At 54.9% G+C, this 25,213-nt stretch overlaps 1 protein-coding gene and 2 long non-coding RNA genes across 5 annotated transcripts; 1 reads left to right on the forward strand and 2 right to left on the reverse strand.

The window, feature by feature from the left end:
• Positions 1-51: 51 nt before the first annotated feature.
• BCL3 (BCL3, transcription coactivator) lies at positions 52-9,582 on the reverse strand. Its single transcript, XM_027515522.1, has 9 exons — positions 9,144-9,582; positions 7,325-7,478; positions 2,951-3,059; positions 2,560-2,764; positions 2,364-2,452; positions 2,096-2,173; positions 1,331-1,498; positions 806-923; positions 52-688 (listed from the first exon to the last, which is right to left on the reverse strand). Exons 1-9 carry the CDS (start codon positions 9,397-9,399, stop codon positions 501-503), a joined length of 1,365 nt encoding a protein of 454 aa, XP_027371323.1. The 5' UTR covers positions 9,400-9,582; the 3' UTR covers positions 52-500.
• On the forward strand, positions 4,749-25,001 carry LOC113876376. Of its 2 annotated transcripts, none has more exons than XR_003506470.1 (4): positions 4,749-5,280; positions 6,547-6,601; positions 7,723-7,796; positions 24,530-25,001. It is a non-coding gene; the product is annotated as an uncharacterized LOC113876376 (long non-coding RNA). The 2 variants fall into 2 exon arrangements; XR_003506469.1 differs by lacking the exon at positions 24,530-25,001 and adding an exon at positions 20,394-21,082.
• LOC113876377 lies at positions 10,177-17,304 on the reverse strand. Of its 2 annotated transcripts, none has more exons than XR_003506472.1 (3): positions 16,625-17,304; positions 12,472-12,641; positions 10,177-11,050 (listed from the first exon to the last, which is right to left on the reverse strand). It is a non-coding gene; the product is annotated as an uncharacterized LOC113876377 (long non-coding RNA). The 2 variants fall into 2 exon arrangements; XR_003506471.1 differs by having other exon boundaries at positions 16,298-17,304.
• Positions 25,002-25,213: the final 212 nt, after the last annotated feature.

The following is a 25,213-nucleotide window of genomic DNA, read 5'->3' on the forward strand; positions in this document are numbered from 1 at the left end:
CACACACTTCCTCCCAACCTCCTCATGTAAGAGACCCAGCAAAGCCAAGGATATGGTACAAAAATAGTTTATTACAAAAGAAATCCAACCAAAACGCCTAATAATTTACATGGATATCAGTGCCTGGAGTCAGCCCATCTCTCCCTCCTCACTGAAGTGGGCAGAGTGCAGAAGGGAGAGCTGTTCCTTGGTTCCACTAGCTCTGGGAGAGGAGAAGGAAATGAACGTTTGGGGGCAGTTCCAGACGAAAGACTGGGAGACCAGGATGCCTGAGAAAAATGGGAGTAAGAGTCCTGGGTTGGGGGCGGGGCTGAGATGGAGGAATATCCGTGCTGAGAAGAAGGGGGTTGGGGGTAAATATATGTGCCTCTGTGCAAATCCTGATCCAGAAGATTGGAGGGGGGGGGGCAGAGTGAGATCTTCACAGTTTCCAGGAGGGCTGACCCCACAGGGTAGCGAGGTCCCTCCTCATGAGTCCAAGATCTGCCCCCCCATTCCTCTCAGCTACCTCCTGGAGCTGGGGAGGGGGGCACCGGCCGGCCAGGGGCTCGGAGGACCCCGGCATAGGGCAGGAAGGTCGGTGGAGATGAGGGTGGAAGGAAGAAACTGGGGGGAGCCATGGGGAATCCAGAAGGGTCCTTGGGGGGAGACTGGGAGGGCGAGGAGGGTGGTGACGCTGACAGAAGACCTGCAGGAAGAGAAGAGAGGGGCGGGGGTGAGGGTGGCCAGAGGCCAGAGCTAGGGAGGAGGCTGGGGTCCCGAGCCCTGGGTTCCGGGAGGCTGGCCTTGGGGTCTGGCTTCTCACCATTGGAGCTGAGGCGGCTGCTGCTCTCAGGAGACGTGGTGGTGCTCCGGTCCGGGGAGGGCTCCGGCTGGGATGCCGGAGCAGGCCGTGTGGCCTTGCCTCTCAGGATGTCGATGACCTGTGGGACGCCGCATGATCACCTCCGGGCCAGCCCTGCCCACACAGACCTGCCTCTCTCCATTTCTCCCGGTTCCCGAGTCTCCTAGCTCAGGGAGCCTCGCCTCTCTCTCAGGACGTGCAAGAGGGCACGTGACTTCCTTTCTTCGGGCCTCAGTCTCTCCTCTGCCTAGAACTCACACCCACGCGTCAGGCTGCACCGGCTTGCCTCCACGCCCTGGCACTTATGCGCACACGCACACTGCCGCATCCCTTGCACACACGTGCCACTCATCTGTCATGATGCACACACGTGCCACTCATCCCTGCAGATCGGCGCTCGAGCACAGAATCAACCTCATTCAGCCCCCACCCCTCCAACTCCCGCAACTCCTGCAATCCCCCGCGGCAACCAGCGCGCGTACTCACCCGGCGGCTGCGCGCCACCATGAGCGGTGTGTCGTTGTGGCAGTTCTTGAGGCCGCTGTCTGCGCCGCTGCGGACCAACGTGCGCACGAGCGGGAGGAGCCCGCGGCCGGACGCCGAGTGCAGCGCCGAGCTGCCCGAGTACATCTGCGCGTTCACGTTGGCGCCGTGCTGCGGGCGGAGAGGCGCGGGTCAGGACCACCGCCTGGGTGGAAGGGGGCGGGGCCCAGGGGGCGGGGCCAGCGTGAGGGGCGAGGTCACAAGCTGGGACGGGGCCAGACCCGGGACGGTCAGAGAAGGGTGGAAACTGGAAACAGGGGCGGGACCAAGCGGGTCGCGGGGCGGCACCGAATCCGTTGGCAATGGACTCGGCAGCCACGGCCAAGGCAAAGGGGGCGGGGTCAGAGAAGAGAAGGGTACAGAGATCTGGGCTTGATCGTGGACGGAGTCAGGGCGGAAGGACAGCGCGGGGACTGGGCCAAAGCCGGAAGACAAGGGTCAGCAAGACTCTAGCTGGGAGGGGCCTGGAACGTTTTGGGGGTTTAGAGGAAGGAATGCGAGATGGCCCGGGACTGGTTCGTAGTCTGGAGGAATCAAGTCCTAGGGTTGACGGAAGGAGGCCTAGGAGGAAGGGTCGGGGCTGGAAGCGTAGCAAGCACAAGTGCAAGAACTGGAAGGAGGAGGGGTCGGTTGCAGGGATGGAGCGACAGGCGGTCAGGGCCAGAGGAGAGGGTGGGAGAGAGGCCACGTAAAGGGGCTCGTACCCACCTGCAGCAGCAGCTGGACCATGCTCAGGCTGTTGTTTTCCACGGCGTGGATGAGCGGGGAGCGGCCGCTCTTAATGTCCTGCGGCAAGGAAGGAAGGTTTTGAGCGTCCCCTTGCTCTGTCCAAGCAGCTGGAGGCCCGCATCCCAACCAGCGCTGGGTCCAGCATCTGTTTCCTTAGGTACTGCGAGACCCGCTCCGTTGGCCCCGCCCCTCCCTGCTCCTCCAGGCGCCCTCATCCCACCCCACCCCCCAGCCCAAGCGCGCTCACCACCGCGTCAATGTCAGCGCCGTGCTCCAACAAGAGCAGCACCGCTTCTTGGCACTCGGTGTTCACGGCCACGTGCAGGGCGGTGAGCCCTGAAAGAGCGGGAAACTCAGTTAAACGTAGGCCTGGGGTTTTGCAGCCTCAGAAGGACTCCAGGTCCTACCAGACAGCCCCACCCAGCGCCCGGGTAGGTGCTCACCATCGTAATTGCGGGCCTCCAGGTCCATGGTGCCCCCAGGTGCGCTGTCCAGCAGGGCCCGCAGGCAGGCGGGGCTGCGGTGCTCACACGCCAGGTGGGCTGCCGTCTGGCCGTGGCGGTCCAGTGCCATGGGGCTGGCACCAGCCATCACCAGGAGCCGGACCACAGACGGCAAGGTGGTGATCACAGCCAGGTGTAGCGGTGTCTGGGGAACAGAGACTGTGAGGGACTCCTGTTTCCTGCCCTGCGACCCAGTCCTGCCTCCCTCAGAGTTTCCGGGTCCTGACCCTCAGCAGTAGTCTGAACCAGAAATCTGAGCACCTCCTCCCTCAGATTCAAGCGTCAGGGCCTCCAGCTCTTCTTCCCCTAGGACTCAGGTCCCCAGCCTCACCTGCCGGAGGTTGTTGTAGATATCCAGTTCCCGGCCTCCATGCTGGAAGAGGTTGACCAGGCGATGCACAGCTGGCAGGTTGCCCTGCACCACGGCAATGTGGAGTGGCCTGGGGGTGGAGAATCACAGGCATGAGGGTGGTCACCTCTCACCCCTGTATGCTTAGCAGTGCTAACTCCAAAATGCACAGGATGCTTTAGAAGTAACAGGGGTATCCAACCACTGCTCCCCATTCCCTCCATCCTGGTTCAGGCACCATCATCTTCCTCTTGGAGTGTCCCCTCTTTACTGGCCTCTCTACTACCACAGAGCCCTGCTGTCTGCTCCCCACATAGCAGCTAGAGAGACCCTTTTAGAACCTAAGTCAGATCATGCTCCTTTTCTGCACAGAATTCTCAAAGTCCTCACCATGGCCCACAGGCCCGGGGTGATCTTGTCTCTCCCTCTTCGATTCCTTTTGATGTCATCTCTGTTCACTCTCCTCAGTTCACTCTGGCCACTAGCCTCCTTGCTCTTCCTCAAACATACCAAGCATGCTTGCCTCCTAGGCCTTTGCACTGGCTGTTCCCTCTGCCAGGAACAGTATCTCCCCCGCCCCCATATCTTTGAGGCTAACTCCCCTCGCTGGGGCCTCTGCTAAAATGGTAGGGCAGCGGCTCCCCCCCACCCCCAGGCTTTATTTTCCTCCACATCATTACCTGACATCTTACACTGTTTCCTGTCTGAATCTCCCTCAATAGTCAACTCCACCAGGTAAAGCGTTTTTCCAGTGCCTATGACAGTGGTTGGTGCTGAGAAAGTGCTCCACAAACACCCTGAATAGATGAGGCCCTCTCAAGGATCCCTGACCATCCTTGAAGCTGGGGACCATGTGCTCACCCCGTTCTGGGCCACAGTTTTCTCATCTGTGGAATGGGTTGGGGATGAACTGGATGGTCTCCATCCGTGGTGACTGGAGATCACGTTCAGCCTCCAACCCAAGAGTAGGTACATGGGGCAAGTTTTGCCCAGAAGGGAGATGACGGCACAGGTGGGACAAACAGGGATGAGGGTCGTTGCTTGGGAGGCCGGACTGTGCAACCCTGATCCCCCCATTAGGACTGAAGGACTCCATTTCCTCAGCTTCTGGGAAGGTTGTCAAATCTCGGCTCTCTCTGGGAATTACCCCCCGCTGAAAAGGGCTGCTTGCCCAGGTCATGGGGGTGGGTAGACGCCACCCAATGGCATCCGCTGACTGGTCCGTGTGGGCATAGAAGGCCCAGCCTTCTGGCCCCAACTCTCTGAAAGGCCACTCCAGCTGCCATATTCCCTGTGGGATCCCTGAGGCCCGGCTGAAACTACAGAGCAGCGAATTCTCCCTCTGCCCAGTCCGGCTTTCTCCATCCCTACGGGCACTGAGCTGGAGAACCCTTTCCAATAAACCTCCTGCCAGCTTCTCAGGGCCCCCGAAGCTGGAAGAGCCATTCAGAGCTGAGGACAATCTGGGATGGCTGTAGCGGGGTGGGGGGACGCTGGCGCTGAGTCCATAAGGCTGGCTGAAGTTACACAGGCCCCACAACCTCTATTTAAGGGCCACTTACTGGGGGCAACTTCCTTCTCACCCGCCGCTGCTTGCTGCCAAACCTGGGCCAGGCTAAGAGAGGTGAACGGCGATCCTCCCCACGGCGGAATAGACTTCTAGAATCCACCTCCTAGGTGCTGGAGGCAGGGAAGTTCTGCTGCACCGGAGGGCTTTGCGGGGGCTGAGCCAGGGTTGCAAATCTCTCTTGCCCTGAAGCGTGGGCAAAGTCACGTGGCCCTTTACAGCCTCGGGTTTCTCCTCGGTAAAGTATCTCCCGCAATAGCTCCCAGCTCCCAGGAAGAGATTCTGCAGGTGAAACACTGAACCCGGATCCTGAACCGGGAGAGCCACATTTGAAAAAGAAATCTCGGGGAAGGGGTCGGACCTGGGCCAGGGCCCCCGGGGAAAGGCTCCGTCCCCTCCGCGCACCTCTCAGGACGCCCCGCCTGGGTCCCCTTCGGGGAGGGCGGGGTTAAGCGAGGGCAGAGGGAGAAATGATTTCAGAGAAACCGTCCAGGCCTGAGTTCCCATAAACGCGCGGGCCGCAGGGGGTGGGGCGGGGCTGGAGGAAGTGGGGACGGGAGGGGCGGCCCAGCCCTCGGACTTCCAGTAACAGGTCTGCTGGGCGGGGCTCCGCTTCCTGCTCCCGGGGGAGGGAAGCCTGGCCCTTCGGGGATCTACCCTGTCCACCCCGGCACCCCAACTTCCATCCTCGAATGAGGCGGAGAGGGGAGCCCGACCCAAAGAGCTCTCTCTAGTTACCTTGGGGGTAAGAATGGACCCCAATTGCTCCAGCCAGGGGACCCCGCTAGAACTCCATGCCTCAGGGTTCAGACTCCAGCTGCCTCTCTGTCCCCCACATCCTGGCATGCATCCTCCTGCGACCCTGGCATAGGATGCCCTAACTCTTGGCGGGTACGGACTGTCCCCATCGCTCCGAGTTTTAGGCTCCCCCGGCTGCCCTGCCGCCCGGCGCCTTACCCGTTCAGCGGTCAAGGCATGTAGTACCCCAACTTCTGCCCTCCGGGACTCAGAACGCGTCCCCCCTCCCCCCCCGCCACCTCGTGGAAACTCAGACTTCCAGCTCCCCACTGCCAGACCTTTGGGAGGGGGTGGGTGGGTGATTGCAAATACCCTGAGATCTTACTGCCCTGAATACCTCGAAGTCCAGCCTCCCAACCGTAGCTTTGGCCCTTTGGGGATCCAGACCTAGCGTGTCCCCCATCCCCCGCCCCCGCCCGGCCCGCTGCCCATTCCGGTAAAGCCTCGGCCCCAGCGGAAGGGGTTAAGGTTAGAGGGAGAGCCAGGAGGGGGAGGCTGCGAGTGAGTGACGGGTGCTGACGTGGGGAAGGCAGAGCAGCTGGGCTGCGGTCAAGTTCTGCGGGAAGGGATTTCCCCCACCAGGCAGCTGAGGCAGAAGTGTTTGCTTTAGGGGAGAGTGGGGAGGGAGGCTGGGGCGTGGGGCTGGAGACTGGTGTGCCAGGGCTTCTGCACCCGGCTTTCACAGGCTGCAAACAAACCACCCCTGGGGACAGAGACAAATTGAATCTATTTCACAGATGACCCCACAGGTACCCAGAGGCGGCGGGAACTAGTTTTACCGAGGCCTTTTTGTATAAATATATATATCTTTATATATACATATATATAAAGATAACATTTATAACTCAGACACTTTGTCCTGCTTGGGTTCACAAGGATAGTCCACAACCACCCTGAGAGCTCTGTTCCAACAAAATCCACTCCCATGTACTGAGCACCGACTGTGTGCCCGGCCCTGTTCTATGCACTGCAAGTCCTGTACTTCACTGCATTGAATCCGCATTGTGATCGTGAGGCCTGATTTCCAGATAGGGAAACTGAGGCTTGGGGATGTGAAGTCACCCAGGGGCCAGTGGTGGAGACCCCCCACTTTCCTTGCATCTCCCCCTGTGGTTTCCAGAGTCCCCAAGCCCATTCCTGGATAATTGCTTTATTGAAATAATTTCTTTTCTGCCTCATAGAGACCTTCATCTTGTGGTTCTTGTTTGTACAGGGGGAAACTGAGGCAGAGAGGTGTGAGAAAGTGACCAGCTGAGATTCCATCCGAGGTTGGTAGAATTACCATAAGCATGGTGGTCAAGTGTTTTTTTGAGTTCTAGGCCTGGGCTAAATGCTCCCATGCAGGATTTCTCGGTGGCTTCATGCATCTCAGAAGCCTGTCCTTCAAACAGTAGATGATAAAACCATGAGATTTGTGAAATCAACTTAAAGAATTGTCAAATTAATTTAGTGGGCTATGACCAGGAAACAGCGACATGACTAGAATAGAAAACCCCAAAGTAGCTCCCATGTTGTAAGCATGAGTGCTGTTTGTTCTGTGCAATTTTTATTTCAAGTTTATATATGTGTGTGTGCTTAGCAAAAGGTAATAATGATAATAATAACATTAATTAATACAGATTGAGCACTTTCAATCTACAAGGCTCTGTGCAAGGAGCTTAACATGTCTAATTCGTATAATAAGTCAATCTGTAAAATGTCTTTCTCATTTTTGGCTTTTGGTAAAAACTTTAAAGCCCACTGCTTGAAAAACAGTCCTGGGAGGTAAGGGTTCTCAGGGTGCCCATTTTTCAGAAGAGGAAACTGAGGCTCAGAGAGGGAAAGGGGCTTCCTCAAAGTCGCATAGACGGGGAGACAGGATTCTAATTCAGTGCAGGTAACTTGAAAGCTCGTGCTGAGTGCCCCTGTGTTGCAGTGGGTGGGTGAGGTGGGTGGAGGGTTGGCCTCCCCACCCTTCTACTCCCCTCCGTGAACGGGGGACTGTCACTCACGTATCTCCATCCTCATCAGCTCGCGTGGCCATGGCGAAGTCAGCTGACAGGGGGTGTTCCATGGAGCACACCATGGGGTACAGCGGTGTGGGCAAGTTCAGCAGAGGAAAGGGGGGGCCCATGGTCGGGGTGGGGTACAGGGACAGTAAAGGTCCTGGGGAGAGAAAGGACATGCATGAGGCCAAGCCCACAGGTCAGCAGCCTGCCCCCGGCTCCAGGCCTTCGCTCTGGGTCACCTGCCCTTTTCCCTTGGTCCCTTTTGGATCTCCTCCTGAGCCCTCAAGGCCCAAGACAAACTCCTCTACCACGGCCCTCCTCTGCGCTCCTGCAGCTCCCCTTGCCAGCCCTGGGCATTGTCACTTATCTTTACTTCTGTCTGACCCCTCATCTTCTACTAGGCAAAGATTCTGCACTATCGCCCAGCGTGGGGACCTCAGGGCCAGTTTGCTGAGTGAATTTGTGGCTGAGGAAGGTAAGGATGGATGAAGCACCAGGTGTAGGGGGTGGGATGAATGTGTACAGAGTTTGGGGAGAGGGAGTAGTGCCAGAATCCGGCATAAATCAAACTGCTGGAAGGTACTGAGGTAGCTGGCAAGTCAGCACTCAGATGGGGAAAACTGAGGCTCAGGTTTTCATGGGGGGATGGGAAAGGGGAGAAGGCAGTGACAGGCCTCCTGATGGAGGGCTTGAAGCTGTACCCTGAGGGGATGAAAGGTGCAGAAACCAGGCAAAGTTCTGGAGGCCCAAGGCCTGGGGTCTCTGCAGCTCTGGGGGTCACTCGGAGATTGTGACGTGGGCACAGCTGTGGGAGAGGCTGCCCCCTCCTGGGTATCAGGGACGGAGACAGGATGGGAAGGATAGTGCCTGTTTTTCTCTGTCATCTCCTGGTCCTTGGGGGCTCCATTCCTGAAACCCTGTTTCCTGTTCCTTATATGTTCAATCCCAGGCCTTGGTGCCCTCAGGCCTTCTGCCCAGAGACCCCCAAATCCTCCCTGGCCCTAAATCCTTGAGGCCCAGAACTCCCCAGTCCTGCCCCCCAGTTCTTAGAATCCTCAGTCCCCAAATCCCCCCTAAGGCCTCCTGACCTCATGACACCAGTGAGACCCTGATCACTTGCAAGCACACAGAAGTGGGTGCTTAGAACCCCAGGTCTCTGGCCTGCTGATTCTTAGGACCCCTGGTTTTGGGATCGGATTCCTTGGGTTTTTGTGATCCCAGATATTGGGGTGCTCAGTACTCCCATTCGGTTCCCATCTTCTCCCGACATCTGGGTTCCTGAGGTTTTGATAAATGGGGATCCTTAATATGTCTCCTTAGAACCCCAGCCTCTGTTCCCCTCACTCCCTTTGACCCCACATAAAGTTCAAGGATTCCAAAACCCCCAGCTTCTTGGGTCCAGCTGCTGATTCCTTATAACCCTATATATCTGGGTTCTTAAGAGTTTATAATTCTGTGTTCCTGGGACTTGACTCCCTGAGATCCGATATCTGGACTGCTGGGCACTGTCTCCTGGCTCCCTGTAGGTGGGTCTCAGATCTCAGGACTTCAGACACCCAGCTTCCTAGAGCTCTGGTATCTGTGTCCCAAGGTGCTGGCTCCCTGAAGCTCCCATATCTGCACCCCTGGGACCTCAGGCTCTGCCCGCATCTCCCCAGGAACCCCCTCTCTGTGTCCTTGGGACCTTGGCTTCTGTCCCTCGGCTCCCAGAGGCCTCCCCCCCACCCCCTGTGTTAAGGTCGGAGCTCCACTGCCTGACTCAGGTGGTCACCCTCTGCACTGCCTGCCCCCCACCCGGCCATGACCTGCGGAAGCCACTCACCCTGGTAGTAAATTGCCTCTGGTCGCGCCAGGCCGTGAGGGGGCGCGAGCACAGCCGGTGTGTCGGAGCCACCGCGGAGGGGATCCGGGGGGACGACGGGGCCCGCAGCGACGCGCGGGGCGGCGGGCTCCGGGGAGGGCGCGCGCAGAGGGCGCTTGCGGAGCGGCAGCGCGGCGCCCGGGGGTCCGGTGGCCTTGGGCCGGGTGCGCAGGTCCACGGGCCCCTCGTCCATGGTCCCCGCGGGGCATCGGGGCATGGGGCCGCCGGGGACGGCGGCCGAGCGGGCGGCCGGAGCGCGGCTGGGCTCGGCGGCACGGGAGGGTGGTTGCGCCGAGCGCCGGGACTTCCCCTGCCGCCGGCTGAACTGAAGGGACTTTTGTCGGCCCGGGCGGTGCCGGCCGCCCGCCTCCCCGCCCCCGGCCCCCCCGGGGCCACCCGTCCGCCCCAGGGGTTTCCTGGACCCGCCGCCGCTCCCGCCGTCCCGCGGTGCCGCCCGCCGATCGCCCCGCCCGCGCCGCGCCCCGCGCCCGCCCCCTCCCGGCCCCGCGGCGCCCGGGGCGGCTGGGCCTCGGCGGGGGGCGGGGGCGGGCAGGGGGTGGGAAGGAGGCGGGGTCGCGGGGTTGCGGGGTCCCCACCCCTGCGGCTGCGGGCCTCAGCGGCGTCTCCGTGTGTGTGTGTGTGTGTGTGTGTGTGTGTGTGTGTGTCTTTCTGGCTGTAGGTCTCTATCTCTGTATCTCAGTCTGGAACTGTCCCTGACTCGAGGGTCTGGATGGATGTCTATCTCTGTGTCTCTCTCTGTTCTCACTGCCTCTGTCTCCATCGTCTCTGGGCATCCCTTTCTGTCTCTCGAGCGCTGTCTGATTCTCAGCCTCTTCCTCTCCCCCGACCCCACCTCCCCAGGGAGGCAGTTCCCTGAGGCCCTTGGGGTCGCCAGGACGTGGGTTCGATTCCAGACTCCCACTTCCTCGCTGGTTGACCTTGACCAGGCACTTCCCTTCTCTGAGTCGTTTCCTCCTTTGTGGGAGCGAGAAGACGCACCCAGGGCAGGGACTACCCTCGGCGGGCGCCCGGGCACGATCCCTCTGCCTGCCCTGCCCCCATCTCTGCCTCCTCCATGTGCCTGCTCAGTTTGGGGTGTGAACTTCGCTGGGGGCGTGGGGGGGGTGTTCTGTGGGGAGTGCACAGAGAAACCGTGAACGTGTCTCTCCTCTCGGGGTCCCATGACCCAGCCTAAGCCTCCGGGCACAGGGTGGGTGCCCCCGAAATCCTCGATACACAGAGAAACAGATGTGGCGAAAGGGGTCCAGAGGTCGTGAGAGGCCAGGTAAGAGGGAGACGGGGAGACAGCTAGAGCCGTAGGGTCACAAGATCAGAGTCACAGCGGCCAAAGCCCGGGTCCAGAAGACGGGGGGCCGGCGGGCTTCCCTTCTGCCCCCGCGTCCCCCTCCCATCCCGGGCGGGGTTGGTGGGTGGGGAACAGGCCCGGCTGGTTGGGGGCATGACTCAGAGGCAGGCTGGAGCTGGGGGCGGCGGGGCCAGGGAGAGGGAAGGACGGAGGCGGGCCTCTCCCCTGACCCCGCCTCTGCCGCCCTTCTCTCCGCCCCGGGGAGGGACCCCAGCCGCTCGGGGCTTTCCCGGATTTCCCTGGAGGCGGGGCTATCGCTGGGGTTGAGTCCCGGTCACTGACTTACGGGAGGTGGAGCGGAAGACTTGGGGACCTAAAGGGGCGAGGGAATGGGTGCTGCACCCCAGGTCTGTCCAGGCGGCACGCAGGGTCTTCCTGGTTTTGTGTGTCTCCCCCGGTCTCTGCATCTCCTTCCCTGGTCTCCGTCCCTCAGCCTCCAGTCCCGCCTTGTCGTCTTGTCTCTCCATCTCTGTCTGCATCTCAGTCTCCCCATCCTGGGACCCTGAAAATGCGTGTAAGGCCCCCGGTTCTCAGGAAGGGACTTTGCCCAAGACTGGGACTCCACCCCAGTGATGTCAGGAGCAGCTGTGGGCAGACAGAAGCCTAAGTCTCTTCCCTGCTTCTCTCCTTTCTGCCTCTCTGGGTCTCCCCCTCGGCGCCCTGTAAAGGTAGAGCGTCTGGGGGCAAGATCTGGGTTCAAGTCCCACTTCCACCCTTTGTTGACAGTGGACCTTAGGTCATTTCTCTTGAGCCTCAGTTTGTTCTTCTGGAAAATGAGGCTGAAATCAACCCTTATCCCCAGAGTTGTGGAGGCTACAGGGGAAGAGGTGAGGGAATTAGGTTGGGAAGTCTGGCATTCCCACCCACTCAGCCCTCACCTCTGGTGACTCTCCAACACAGGGGAGGGATGGGGTGTAGAGCACTGCCCCGCTGTACAGAGAGCAGCTGAGCCTGGGAGAAGCGAGGCTTGTCAAGGTGATGACCCCAGGAGGTAGGGTTGGAAGGACGCCCAAGGTCCTCCCATGCCCTGGCTCCCTTGCTGCAGCTGGAGCAATGACTCTGGGCCCAGACAGGACTGGGGAGGGGGTGTCTGCTTTCGGCCCAGAGGGGGCTTAGAGGGGCCGAAAGAGAGGATGCTGCTGGTTCTGAATCTGAGGGTGGAGGAAGGATGAAAGAGTCTGAGGGAGGAGGATATGAAGGAGGAAGACAGGTCCAAGAGGGAAGTAGGTGGTCTGAGGGGGGAGGTGAGGGTCTGAGGGAGGAGGTGAGGGTCTGAGGGGGGAGGTGAGGGTCTGAGTGGGGAGGTGAGGGTCTGAGGCGGGAGGTGAGGGTCTTCGGGAGAGAGAGAATAACTAAGTGAGGCCAGTGGCTCTGAGAGAGGAGGAGAAAGTGGAGGGTGGGGGAAGAAGGGTTTGAGGGAAGATGAGATCTGAAGAGGCTGTGAGCGTGGAGGCAAATTCTGCGGGAGAGGATCTGAGGGTCTCAGGGTGGCGGCCATGGTCTGAGGGAGGGGGATCAGTTGGAGGAGGGCCTCCTTGGGGCAGAGGGAGGCATGCTTGGGGAACCAGCAGGGACTGAGGGGAGGGAAGAGAAGGGAGGCCTGGAGTCAGCCCCGCCCTGCAGCTGTCTCTAATTTCCCAGAATCTTCTGCTGCTCAGGAAAGTCCCAGCTCCCACAGCCGCCTCCCTCTTGTGTCGGGAATGGAGGATGCGGAACCAGGACGGCTCCCCCCTCCTTTCCCCCCTTGCTCCCTGAACCCTTGTCGGGGAGGACTAGGGTCTCCCCTCTCTGGGCCATGAGCTCTGGAGGGCGCCCCCCACCCGCAGGGGCGGCCCCTGGATGAGTCCCAGAAACTTCCCAGAGGAGGCCGGGAAGTTCTGCTTGGTGTCTAACCACTTTCCCCACGCAGGCCAACCTTTGTACCTGGTCACACTGCCTCCTACTGCTTCTCCTCTTGTCCTTCTTCAAACCTCCCTGGGGAAGGAAGGGCCACGATTATACCTGCTCACGGTCCCAAGAGGGAAGTGAAGTCCCACAGCTAGAAGGCTGTGATTCTGGGCCAGCTTTCTTGCCCTTGGGGGCCTCCATTTCTCCTAAAAGGAGAAGATTGGGCTGGTCAGACCCTAAGTTCCTATTGGCTTAATTCCTGGCCTTTGTCCTCTTTGCTTCTGACTGAGGAGTCCTGTCTCCAGCTTTCATGAGCTTTGTGACTTGCAGCAGTTACTGAACGTTATGGAGTCTCAGTTTCTTCATTTATAAGACAGACTAAATCAAGAAAACATGCTTCCATTCTGTAGGTCCTGAACTATAGAAAGTGCTTGATACAATGTAGCTGCTATTATTATTTTTCCCATTTTAACCATTCTTCCTGTTATAACCTGGCATAGGAATAACACCAATTCTTATTAATCCATTAACCCAAATTTTCAACAGCTGGACCAGTTTCATCGATTCAGCATGCTGGGTTTGAGCCCTAGTTCTGCTGCATGTTAGCTGTGTGACCTTGGATAGGTGGCTTTCCCTCTATGGGCTTTCCTTGTGACTTTATGGTTGGGAATGATGACAGCTTCTGCCTCCCAGGATTTCTGAGCAGATCGACACCAGGTGTGCGAGTGAATGGCTGACTGAATGAATGAATGGTATCCATGCTTCATGTTGTCTGCCTTCACCGCCAGGCCAGGCCTTTGATTATTTGTAATTTTGTAATTAATTAATTAATTTGACTGCACCGGGTCTTAGTGTGTGGTTCACGGGACCTTTGATCGTCATTGTGTCATGCGGGCTCTTTTGTTTATAGCTGCAGCATGTGATGTCTCAGTTGTGGCGTGTGGGATCTCCATCCCCGGCCAGGGATCAAACCCTGGGTCCCTGGCATTGGGAGTTCCGAGTCTTGGAGTCTTAGCCATTGGACCACCAGGGAAGCCCCCAGGCCAGGCCAGGCCTTTCTTGTCATGCTTTCTACCCAGAGATGAGACTAAATAGGCCCATTTGCTCTGCCCGAGCTCCTACTTAGGAACAGGCTAACTTCATTCTCTTAACACCCAGTAAGGAAAATTCAGTGAAAATCTCCATTTCAAAGGGAAGGAAAGGGACACAGAGCAGTGAACATGATGAGAGATGGGTTGGGGAAGCACGATTTAAACCAGGTCTCTGTGGCCCCAGCATCTTGATTGCTGCACCACGGACCTGGAAGGGATGCTCATCAGTCCCAGAGACGGTCGGCCTTCCCTCTCGGCTCTCATCCTAGCCACTTCCTGGGAAGGAATCATTTAGATGGGGAAACTAGGGCACAGGAGAGGCAAGGTCACGTGCCTGAGTCTGCGCTCTTGCTCGGGTGCTCTTCGGCAGGCCAGGGAGGGTGGAGCAGACGGAGAGAAGACTGCCTTGCAGCAGGGCTGAGTTAGATTTAAGAGAGGCTTGGGAAGAGCAAGTGAATTTTGCAGACAAGAGGGAAACAGAGATGCTGAGCTGGGATGGGAAGGGACTTGCCCAAGGTCACATAGCCTCCCAGTCACACAGTTTTGAGCTGCAAGTCCCTCCTGGGTCAGCAGACAGCTCCTGGGCTCCACCCCACCCCCAGGGGTGAATGCAGGCCAGCTTCCTGGAGGCCGGCCTGCACCTCCTGCTTCCTCCCCACCCTGGGGCCTTGGCAGCTGCTGGAATCCTTGGCACCAGGCAGCATAGCCCATTTGGGGCTTGGGCCAAGACTTAATCTTCCCCTTTCTCCCTCCTGCTGGGTCTGCACGCATGCCGACGCTGAGTCAGAAGATTGCAACATTCTCCCCAGGCGAGTTTGAAGACTGGACAGCCTCCCCCCACCCCCCAATTCACTGGGTTGATCAGACACGGGAGATGCAGTGGGAGGGGTGTGTGGATATCAGCATCTGCCCTGGGGGATGGGGGGTGGGAGTGGGGTTCTGGGAAGGTCAGGTGTAAGGCAGAAACATCCCAGTGAGGTGATGGTGGACTAACAGGAGGTGTGCTGCAGGACCTCAGTGTCCTCATCTGTAAATGAGGCTCATGCTTTAATTGAGGGTCTTCAACCCCCAGCTCTGCCACTTAGCAGCTGTGTGACCCTGGGCAAGTGACTCACCCTCTCTGAACCTCAGTTTCCTCATCTATAACATGGGGTGAAACCAGTGCACGTCTCATAGGATTGTAGCGAGGGTCAAAGGCGTTAACACATGTTGGCGCAGGCTGGTGTGGAGTAAGTTCTCAGTAAATGGAAGCTGTTACTTTCAAATGATTGCTATTATTAATATAGGGTATGGGAGGGCTGCCACAGAGGCACGCTGCTTGGATGCCTTTTGAAGATAGGACTTGTGGCCCAGCTGCCAGGCGTGTAGATGGCTGACAGTCAGCTCCTTCAGGGTCTGCCTCAGCTTGCCAGCTGGGGATTCTGGCCATTGACAGAGCCAGGTGGGGTCAGAGGGTCTGGCCATTTTCTATCCACTGTGGGATTCGTCATGGGCAGTCTGCTTCCAGAGCTGCCCCTGGGGCTATCCTGGCCCGATGGTCCCCCTACCCAATCCTGCTTCCCCCACACCCCCTTTCCCACATGCTGCTCTCCATAAATCATTTGCCCTCCTAACTCTAGGCCACCTGATGCGAAGAACTGACTCATTTGAAAAGACCCTGATGCTGGGAAAGATTGAAGGCAGGAGGAGAAGGGGATGACAGAGGATGAGATGGTTGGATGGCATCACTGACTCTGTGAACACGGGTTTGAGCGAACTCCGGGAGATGGTGAAGGACAGGGAAGCCCTGTGTGCTGCAGTCCATGGGGTCGCAAAGAGTTGGACACAACTTAGCGACTGAACAACAACAACTCTAAGTATCTGCTTTCTGGGGGACCCTGTCTCGACAATGGGTTTTGGAGTTAAGATGACCTGAGTGTGAGTATCAGCTCTGCCTGAGTGGCTTTGGAGTAGCATGTGATCTCTCTGGGTGTCAGTATCCCCCTCTGAGTCATCATGGTGGTAATAATATGATGGCTGAGTGGATCCAGTGAATTTTCCTAGGGCCTTTGGCACAGTTGCCGACGTCATCCTCACCTGTAAGGAGTGAGACAAATCGAATCTGGGTCTACCTTCTACTCTGCCAGTTTCCAACCCCGTGGCCGCTGCCAAATGCTTTGCCCTCTGAGCCTGGTCTAGTCGTCCTTCGGGTCCTGCCCTCCTCCATCAGACTAGCTTGCTGAGTGGTGTCGCTTGAACCAGCCATCTCACTGGGAACACTTAATGAGACTGAATCTTGTCCCCAGTATTGAAGTGTGTGGGTGCTAAGTCGCCTCAATCATGTCCGACTCTGTGGATTGTAGCCTGCTAGGCTCCTTGTCCATGGGATTGCCCAGGCACGAATACGGGAGTGGATTGTCATGCCCTCCTCCAGTATTGAAGTACAAGCTATAAATTCCCCAGGAGGAAACGGGGTGTCTGCCTCCCCATCAGTCTACACCTTTCCCCAGATGAGGCGACCCTCCCCACAGTGAACTGGGAGCCACCCCGCCTTCTCGAGCCCACCTCCCCAGGGCAGAGCACAGAGGCCGCCTCAGACGAAGGGACAGCACCTTCCCTGAAAAGCTGGCCTTTTCCCTGGAAGTCGGTGCCTCCCCAGCCCGAGGCCACAACCTCCCCATCAGCCACCGGGGCTTAGAAACACAGATGCGAAAGTCCCCCAGGCTCTTGGGAAAGCAGGTCAGGCCAGACCCTCCCTTCCTCATTTGAGTGGGGGGCCACGCTGGACTCACCTTCCCTGGCTCCATCCGCCCGTCCCAGTCGGGGCCACCCCTGCCCCACCGCACTTTCCCACGAGAGTGAGGACCCGGCGGGCGTGTCTCTGCTACCCCGCCCGGAGGAATCAGGTCGCTGGCTGCACCGCAGCCTCCCAGCTGCACAGCCCTGGGCAGGCTCAGTTTCCACATCAGAAAGCCTGGGGGTGGCGCCAGGCGTCCTCGAAAGGTTGCGCCCCTCGACCCCTGGCTCTGGGCTGGCTGGTGAGAAGTGGGGCGCCCGGGACCTCTTACTGCCAGGCTCCGCGGGAGGTGGGGGTGGGGTTGGTTTGCGGCCGTACCCACCTCTGAACTTGTCCCTTCGGGCCTCCTGTGGTCACACGGTCCAAGAACCCTCGCTCACTGCTGGGAAAGTCAAATGGTATCGTGTGTTTCAGATCCCAGATTCTCTTCTTGTGGTTTCCCGCAGCCGTCTCCTGCCGCCCCCCCGCCCCTCCCCCGACCGGGCTCAGAAATCTTGCCCCCTTGGAGAACCGAGTCATAGGAGAAATGGAGAGACTGTGGAATCATGGGATGAAAGAGAATATAAATCTTCAAATTATGAAATATTAATATAATGTAGAGAATTGCATGACGGATGATGCTCCGTTTCGCCAACTCGTTTCAAAGGGACAGTTAGGTTCAGAAATGGTTCTGCTAGTTCCTCCAAGGCTTCTTCCCAATCGCAACTCTCTCTTTTCTCAAGGGAACGCATTCTTTGGTGATGTTATTATTTTACGTTTACTACCTATGAATACACACCTGACCACTACAGTTTTTAACTGATGAATTTATACTTTTGTTTATTTATCCTGAAGGACTGACACTATCTTCATTCACATGAGGCATGTGACATAGGACATTCCATATCTATGAAAAGCCACCATAAATAGTTATTTAGCGAGGCCTAGAATGTGAGGTCAATTTAAAAATGACAACTGTATTTCTTTTTCATTTCTTTTTTTGTTATTTAATTTTTTTTTTTTTTTTTTGGTGATACTAGTGGTAAAGACTTTCATGCATTGGAAAAGGAAATGGCAACCCACTCCAGTGTTCTTGCCTGGAGAATCCCAGGGACGGGGGAGCCTGGTGGGCTGCCGTCTCTGGGGTTGCACAGAGTCGGACATGAATGAAGCGACTTAGCAGCAGCAGCAGCAGTGGTTAAGAATCCGTTTGCCAAGACAGGAGATGAAAGAGATGTGGGTTCCATCCCTGGGTCCAGAACATCCCCTGGAGTAGGAAGTGGCAACCAGATCCAGAATTCTTGCCATGGACAGAGAAGACTGGTGGGCTATATAGTCCATGGGGTTGCAAAGAGTCCAACAACCTGAATACACACAATAGTTGATTTACAATGCTGTGTTAACTTCAGGTGTACAGGCAAAGTGATTCAGTTATACATATATATATATGTACACATAGATATATATGTATTCATTCTTTTATAGATTCTTTTCCCTTGTAGATCTTTATAAAATGTTGAGTATAGCTTCCTGTGCTATACAGTAGGTCCTTGTTGGTTATTTTTATATATTATAGTGTGTATATGTTAATTTCAAACTCTTCATTTATTTCCCCCACCCAGTTTTGAATTTTTTTTTTTTTTGGCTACAGCACTAGGCATGTGGGATCTTAGTTCCCTGCTCAGGGTTCAAACCCATGCCCCCTGCCATGGATGAGCAGAGTCTTAACCACTGGGCTGTCAGGCAAGTCCTTTGAATTTTTAATAAAGAGAATCTTCAAGTGCAGTCTCTTGGATCTGGCTTCTTGCACTCAATCTTATGTCTGTGTGTGTGTGTGTACGCTCAGTTGTGTCCGACTCTTTGTGACCCCATGGATTGTAGCCCACCAGACTCCTCTGTCCCTGGAATTTCCCAGGAAAGAATTCTGGAGTGAGTTGCCATTTCCTTCTCCAGGGGATCTTCCCCACCAAGGGATCAAACCCGTGTCTCCTGCATCTCCTGCATTAGCAGGTGGATTCTTTTTTTTTAACCTCATGGACTATACAGTCCATGGAATTCTCCAGGCCAGAATACTGGAGTGGGTAGCCTTTCCCTTCTCCAGGGAAGGATCTTCCCCCCCAGGGTTGGATCTTCCCAACCCAGGGAATGAACCCAGGTCTCCTGCATTGCAGGCAGATTCTTTACCAACTGAGCCACAAGAGAAGCCCAGCAGGCAGATTCTTTACCACTGAGCCACCTAGGAAGCTCTCTATGAGGTATGTCTGTGAGGTTCATGCATAGTGTTACATCTGTTGAATTTCTTTAATTTCCATGACTGTGGATCACTCTCTTGCATGGAAATTTACAAAACCATTTGCCTGTTGATGGGCATGTGAGTGGTCTCCAGGTTCTGCCTTCTTTTGACAATGCTGTGTACATCTCCTAGAGCCCATGAGCATACACATTTCTCCCCATAACCCAAGAATGGAATTGTTGGGACACAGGGTGTGCAGATGTCCAGATGTGGGAGATACTGCCAGACAGTTGCTCCAGTTTTCACTCCCATCTCAGTGTCTGCTGTGGGGTCTCCTCCCCCCACAACCTTGTCAGCACTGAAGCTGGTCAGACTTTGAAAATATGAGTCATCCTGGTGTGTGTGTACATGTGTGAATCTCATGGTGGTTCTAATTTGCAATTTCTCACTCCACAATGAGATTGAGTCCACCGTTCACTTGAATGGAAGGACAACAGACTCTTTAGGACAAAAAGCTCTAGAAACTTAGATAAACCATAATGGAAAAGAATATGAAAAACAAAATATATATGTATAAATGAGTCATTCTGCTGTACAGCAGAAATGAACACACATCAGAAATCAACTAGACTGCATTAAGCAACACCACCACCAACTGTGGACCTTAGAATCTTAGGAGCAAAGAATTCTTGAGTCCCAGACATGACTGAGTGACTGAACTGACTGACTGAGAATTTTAGGAGCAAGGCATTCCAGAATCCCGTGCCTCCGTTTCCTCCTTTGTCAGTTCAGTTCAGTTGCTCAGTCGTGTCTGGCTCTTTGCGACCCCATGGACTGCAGCACTCCAGGCTTCCCTGTCCATCACCAACTCCTGGAGCTTGCTCAAACTCATGTACATTGAGTCGGTGATGCCATCCAACCATCTCATCCTCTGTCGTCCCCTTCTCCTCCTCCCTTCAGTCTTTCCCGGCATCAGGGTCTTTTCCAAGGAGTCAGTTCTTTGCACCAGGTGGCCAAAGTATTGGAGTTTCAGCTTCAGCATCAGTCCTTCCAATGGATATTCAGGACTGATTTCCTTTAGGATTGACTGGTTTGATCTCCTTGCAGTCCAAGGGACTCTCAAGAGTCTTTTCCAACACCACAATTCAAAAGCATCAATTCTTCTGTGCTCAGCTTTCTTTATAGTCCAACTCTCACATCCACACATGACTACTGGAAAAACCATAGCTTTGACTAGACCGACCTTTGTTGGCAAAGTAATGTCTCTGCTTTTTAATATGCTGTCTATGTTGATCATAACTTTTCTTCCAAGGAGCAAGCGTCTTTTAATTTCATAGCTGGACTCACCATCTGCAGTGATTTTGGAGCCCCCCCAAAATAAAGTCTGTCACTGTTTCCACTGTTTCCCCATCTATTTGCCATGAAGTGATGGAACCGGATGCTGTAATCTTTGTTTTTTGAATGTTGAATTTGGTAATGGGGATTACTCAAGTCTCTAACTCATAAGGTTGGAGGCAGGATTAAAGGAGTTACATGTGGACACCTAGAATTGATCCTGGTACCTTAGCCCTCAATAACTGTGGTTTCCCCTAGGGCAGGAATTTCATCTTGTTGCTGTTCAGTCACTCAGTTGTGTCCAACTCCCTGCAACCCCATGGACTGGAGCACATCATGCTTCCTTGTCCCTCACCATCTCCGGAAATTTGCTCAAACGCATGTCCATTGAGTCGGTGATGTCATCCAACCATCTCATCCTCTGTCGTCCCCTTCTCCTCCTGCCTTCAATCTTTCCCAGCATCAGGGTTTTTTTTCTATTGAGTCAGCTCTTTGCATCATTTCATCTATTTTGTTCTTTTCTGTGTTCTTGGCACTCACACAGGACAGAGGCTCAATAAATGTGTACTGAGTGAACGAATCTGAGCCTCCAAGGATCAAAGATATTTGCCACCGTGGAACTTTAGAAGCCAAGACGAACAGAATTTAAGAAATGATCAGATCGGAGAGTCTGAGGAACTAAAGAATGAGAAAAAAATGCATCTTTGGCAATGCATCTTTAAAGCATCATTGTGTTAATGCTTTAAAAATAACAACACTCCATTAGCAGAGACCTCCTAGCTCTTGGAAGGGTCTTGGGTGGGACCTAAGAGGCAAGAACTCTGCCTTCTCACTCTACCTGTGAAATGGAGCAGGACCTCATGGTCCTCCCCTTCCCACCCCGTGTCCTCTGCCTGCCTTCTGTCTGTGGAAAACTTTAGTCAAAGAATAAGTTTAATCAGAGATACAAGAAATGAAGAAACAAAGGAAAACAGTCAAAGGAGACCAAATAATAATGTAGTCATTAAGCAGAGTCAAGGACCTTTACTTCTTTCTCAAGGGCTATAGCTAAATATTCTGAGACATATCCTGTGAGCTGTCTTATAGATACCAAAACACCAGGGTGTAAAAGTTGACTACATGAAGACCAGACTGTATCCAGGACATGAGCCGCCACGATTCTGAGAACTGGCCTCAAAGCAATGAGAACAAAGGACCCTGGAACTGAAGATTAACTGTCCCTAGAACAATCAAGGGAGAAGGCAATGGCACCCCACTCCAGTACTTTTGCCTGGAAAATCCCATGGACGGAGGAGCCTGGAAGGCTGCAGTCCATGGGGTCTCGAGGAGTCGGACACGACTGAGCGACTTCACTTTCACTTTTCACTTTCATGCATCGGAGAAGGAAATGGCAACCCATTCCTGTGTACTTGCCTGGAGAATCCCAGGGACGGGGGAGCCTGTAGGCTGTTGTCTATGGAGTCGCACAGAGTCGGACACGACTGACGTGACTTAGCAGCAGCAGCAGAACAATCAAGATGATGCTGGTCAGACCACTGATGACCAATTTGAAGATGACTGTTAGAGCTGACACTACTGTTTCTGCAGGTAGCCCCCTTCCTGGCCACTTCTGTCTATAAAAACTCTTGCCCCACTGGTTGCCAGGAGTGGGGGCTCATCAGCCTTTGGACAGATGTCTGCCCCCACCCCCACCCCCACCAGCTGCCGGCATGTGAAATAAAGCAAACTCTCCTTTCCACCAGTCTGGCCTGTTTGTTGGCTTTTGAGCGGTGAGCAGCCAGGTCCACCTTTCGGTAACATGTGCACCCGCTTCTCCATGTGACTCCGACAGTCACCTCATTCCCATCACTTCCCCTGACCTCTCCCAGCTTCTTCCCATCTCAGTCTCCCTGCACACGTGGATGGATCTTAAGCTGCTCCTGCCCGGGGCGTGAGAGGGAGAAAGTCCAGGCTCCTGCAAGGGTGACCTTGAACCAGGTACCACCTCACTCCTGTCTTATCTCCCACTGTTCTGCGCCCCCCCCCACACTCCCGCTTTTAGCACAGCCTCTACCCCCACCCTTCTGCCCACACACACCCCTTTCACTTCAGCCTCAAAAATAGGCTCTTCCACTGAGATCCAAGCCAGGGTGCTCAGTAGGTGTTCAGTCAGCATATTAGGGCTCAGCTCTGGCTGAGCCTGTCCTCCAGGAAGCCCTCCCTGATTTCTCTCCTTAGGCTGGGTCGTGCCCCTTCGGGATTCCCCAGCCTGAGTCCCCAGCTCTTCTGGGATATCGCTGATATAGCTCAGTCTCCCCTACGTGTGAGCCGGTGAGAGCAGGCCAGGGGCTGTACATACCCAAACTCTGCCCCGAACAGCTGAGACCGCAGGGAACTGATCCGGCAGTTCCATCTGACTACTGAAAAAGGCTCTCTTACAATGCTCTGAACTGTGCATCCCTGACGCCATCCCTCTGGGACCCACGGATGCTTCTCCTCGCTTTTCTAGGTCACCAAGGAGTGCCCGGTGGTTCAAAGGGACTCAGGAAGGGCCTGACAGGGCTCGGTTCAGGACCTGTCCTTCCGAGACACAGGAGCCATTGTCAGCAGCTCAGCTGCCTGACCCTAGTTTCACCCTAAAGCCTCATAAAGCCGCTCTGCTTTGTTTGTAAACATCTCTTGTGGGTACTGGTGTACCTAGGTACCCATGATGAGACCCAAGACCTCAGCACCCACCTCCTCCCCAGATCTTTCCTCCTTCACTGGAGGCACAGAGATGTTAGGGGCTTTGCCTAAGGTCATACAGTCAGGGAAGGGCAAGGGGAGATAAGATTTTTTTTTTAAACAAACATTTATTTTTCAATTAAAAAAAAATTCACTTATTTGGTCATGCTGGGTCTTAGTTGCCGCACATGGGATCTTTGATCTTCGTTGCAAACTCCAGATCTTTACCTGTGGCATGCGAACTCTTAGCTGTGGCCTGTGGGATTTAGTTCCCTGACCAGAGATCGAACCCAGGTCCCCCTGCATTGGGAGCATGGAGTCTTAGGCACCCAACCACCAAGGACGTCCTGAGATAGGATATTTAAGACCAACTTTATTGGGGCTTCCCCTGGGGGCTCAATGGTAAAGAATTGCCTGCAATGCAGGAGACACGGGTTCAATCCCTGGGTCAGGAAGATCCCCTGGAGGAGGAAATGGCAACCCACTCCAGTATTCCTGCCTGGGAAATCCCACGGACAGAGGAGCCTGGCGGGCTACAGTCCATGGGGTTGCAAGAGTTGGGCACGACTTAGTGACTAAACCACCACCACCACTTGAGATTAAATTATATTTAAAACCCCTCCAAACCCAATTTTATTGAGATATAATTTATAATACAATACGATACAATAGAAGGTGCTCATTTTAAGTGTGTACAAGGTATGACTTTTGGTAAAAGTTTATAGTCATATCATCGAATCACACTCAAGATACCATCAGTTCCATCACCCCTAAACCGCCCCTGTGCCCCCTTTGCAGTTAGCCCCTCCCCTCATCCCCCAACCTGGGCACCCACTGGCTTGTTTTTCATTCCTATAGTTTTGCTATTCCAGCATGTCATATACATGGGCTCCTACATTAGGTACTCTTTTAGTAAAACTCATGAAAATATTTGCATACAGTAAAATTTACTCTTTTCTCTGTGCTGCTCTATAAGCTCTGTGCCACGCATGCAGTAGTCACCCAGAATCAAAATGCAGATGGTTTCCATTACCCCCAAAATCCCCTCCTGCTGGCCCTCGGTGGCCACACCCTTCCCCCACTCCGCCCCCACAACCCACAGCTCTTTCTGTCACTACCCAGTGGCCTTTTTCAGACTGTCTTCTAAATGGAATAATAGAGCCTTCCGAGTCTTGCTTCCTTCACTCAGCTGAATGCATCCGCCATTCATTCAGGTTGTCGAATCCGAAGTGTGTTGCATTTTTCTTGCCGCATGGGGAGGAACCACAGTTTTGCTTTTCCATCTCCCAGCTGAAGAAACATCTGGGCTGTTTTCCAGCTGCTGGTGATTCAGAAGAGAGCTGCTAGAGACATGCACATACAGGTTGTGTGTGTGTGTGTGCGCGCGCGGGCAGAGGTTTTCATTTCTCTTGAGTAAACACCCAGGAATGAAAGGGCTGGGTCATATGAGAAGTGTATATTTAACCTCTGGGGAGATTGGCAAACTGTGTTCCAAAGTGGCCACTCTGGTTTGCATGCCCACCAGAAGTGTGTGGGAGATCTTGACTGCAGAACCACAGTGTGAGTCCAGGGGTCTGTGAGATGGCGCTGAGCTCTCAGCTGCCACTGCTCCTGGAAAACTGTGATTGCGACAAAAACTCTTTCCCCCTTGGTCACCATGCATGCCGTTGCTTAAAAAGAAACAAAAAAGAATGAGGAAGCAATTGGAAACTGATGTGGTGATCTCCTAGATGTATTGCTAGGAGGAAACTGCAAAACAGGATAAGAGTGTGTGGCATTTGTGGAGAGAAAGGAAGGGGAAGAAATACATGTACACATTTTCTCATCCTTGCATAGACTATCTCTGGACAAGACACTGGGACGGGCGAGCAGCACTGGGAAGGGTCAGGCCAGGTCGATAGGTCGCTGTGGTTGGTGCGTTGCTTCTCACTTCCATTTCCTGTCTTCTGGATTTTGAAACTTGTGTATGTCTTACAGGTTCAAAATAAAGGCATGCAATCCACACACTTCACCGACAGGTATTTCAGGCCTTGCTCTGGTGGTGAACCAATAAGGTCTGGCCCCTGGGGATCAGAGTCTAGTTCTCAAGACAGACTATCAACAGGACAAGGAAAATATCGAGAGTGTCAAGTATTTGCTGGGGAGAAAAATGAAGCCGTCAAGGATTCCCCAGGCAGACGGGCATCCACCTGCCAATGCACGGGACACGGGTTGCATCCCTGCTCTGGGAAGATCCCACGAGCCGCGGAGCATCTAAGCCCGTGGGGTGCGCTACTGAGCCTGCGTGCTGCAGCTACTGAAGCCCTCCCGCCTAGAGCCCGAGCTCCACAGCAAGAGAAGCCACCGCGATGAGAAGCCTGTGTACCACAATGAACGTAGCTCTGGCTTACTGCAACTGGAGAGAGCCTGTGCACAGCAGCAAAGACCCAGTGCAGCCATAAATAAATAAAGAACCAAAAAAAAAAAAAAAAAAGAAGTTGTCAAGGGACTGGGTGGGGGAAGGGAGAGGTGGAGAGTGGTTTCAGTTCAGTGCAGTTGCTCAGTTGCTCAGTCGTATGGGACTCTTTGCGACCCCATGGACTGCAGCACGCCCGGCTTCCCTGTCCATCACCAACTCCTGGAGCTTGCTCAAACTCATGTCCATCGAGTCAGTGATGCCAT

The sequence above is a fragment of the Bos indicus x Bos taurus genome, chromosome 18 (assembly GCF_003369695.1).
Source record: "Bos indicus x Bos taurus breed Angus x Brahman F1 hybrid chromosome 18, Bos_hybrid_MaternalHap_v2.0, whole genome shotgun sequence".
Taxonomy (NCBI): Eukaryota; Metazoa; Chordata; class Mammalia; order Artiodactyla; family Bovidae; genus Bos; species Bos indicus x Bos taurus.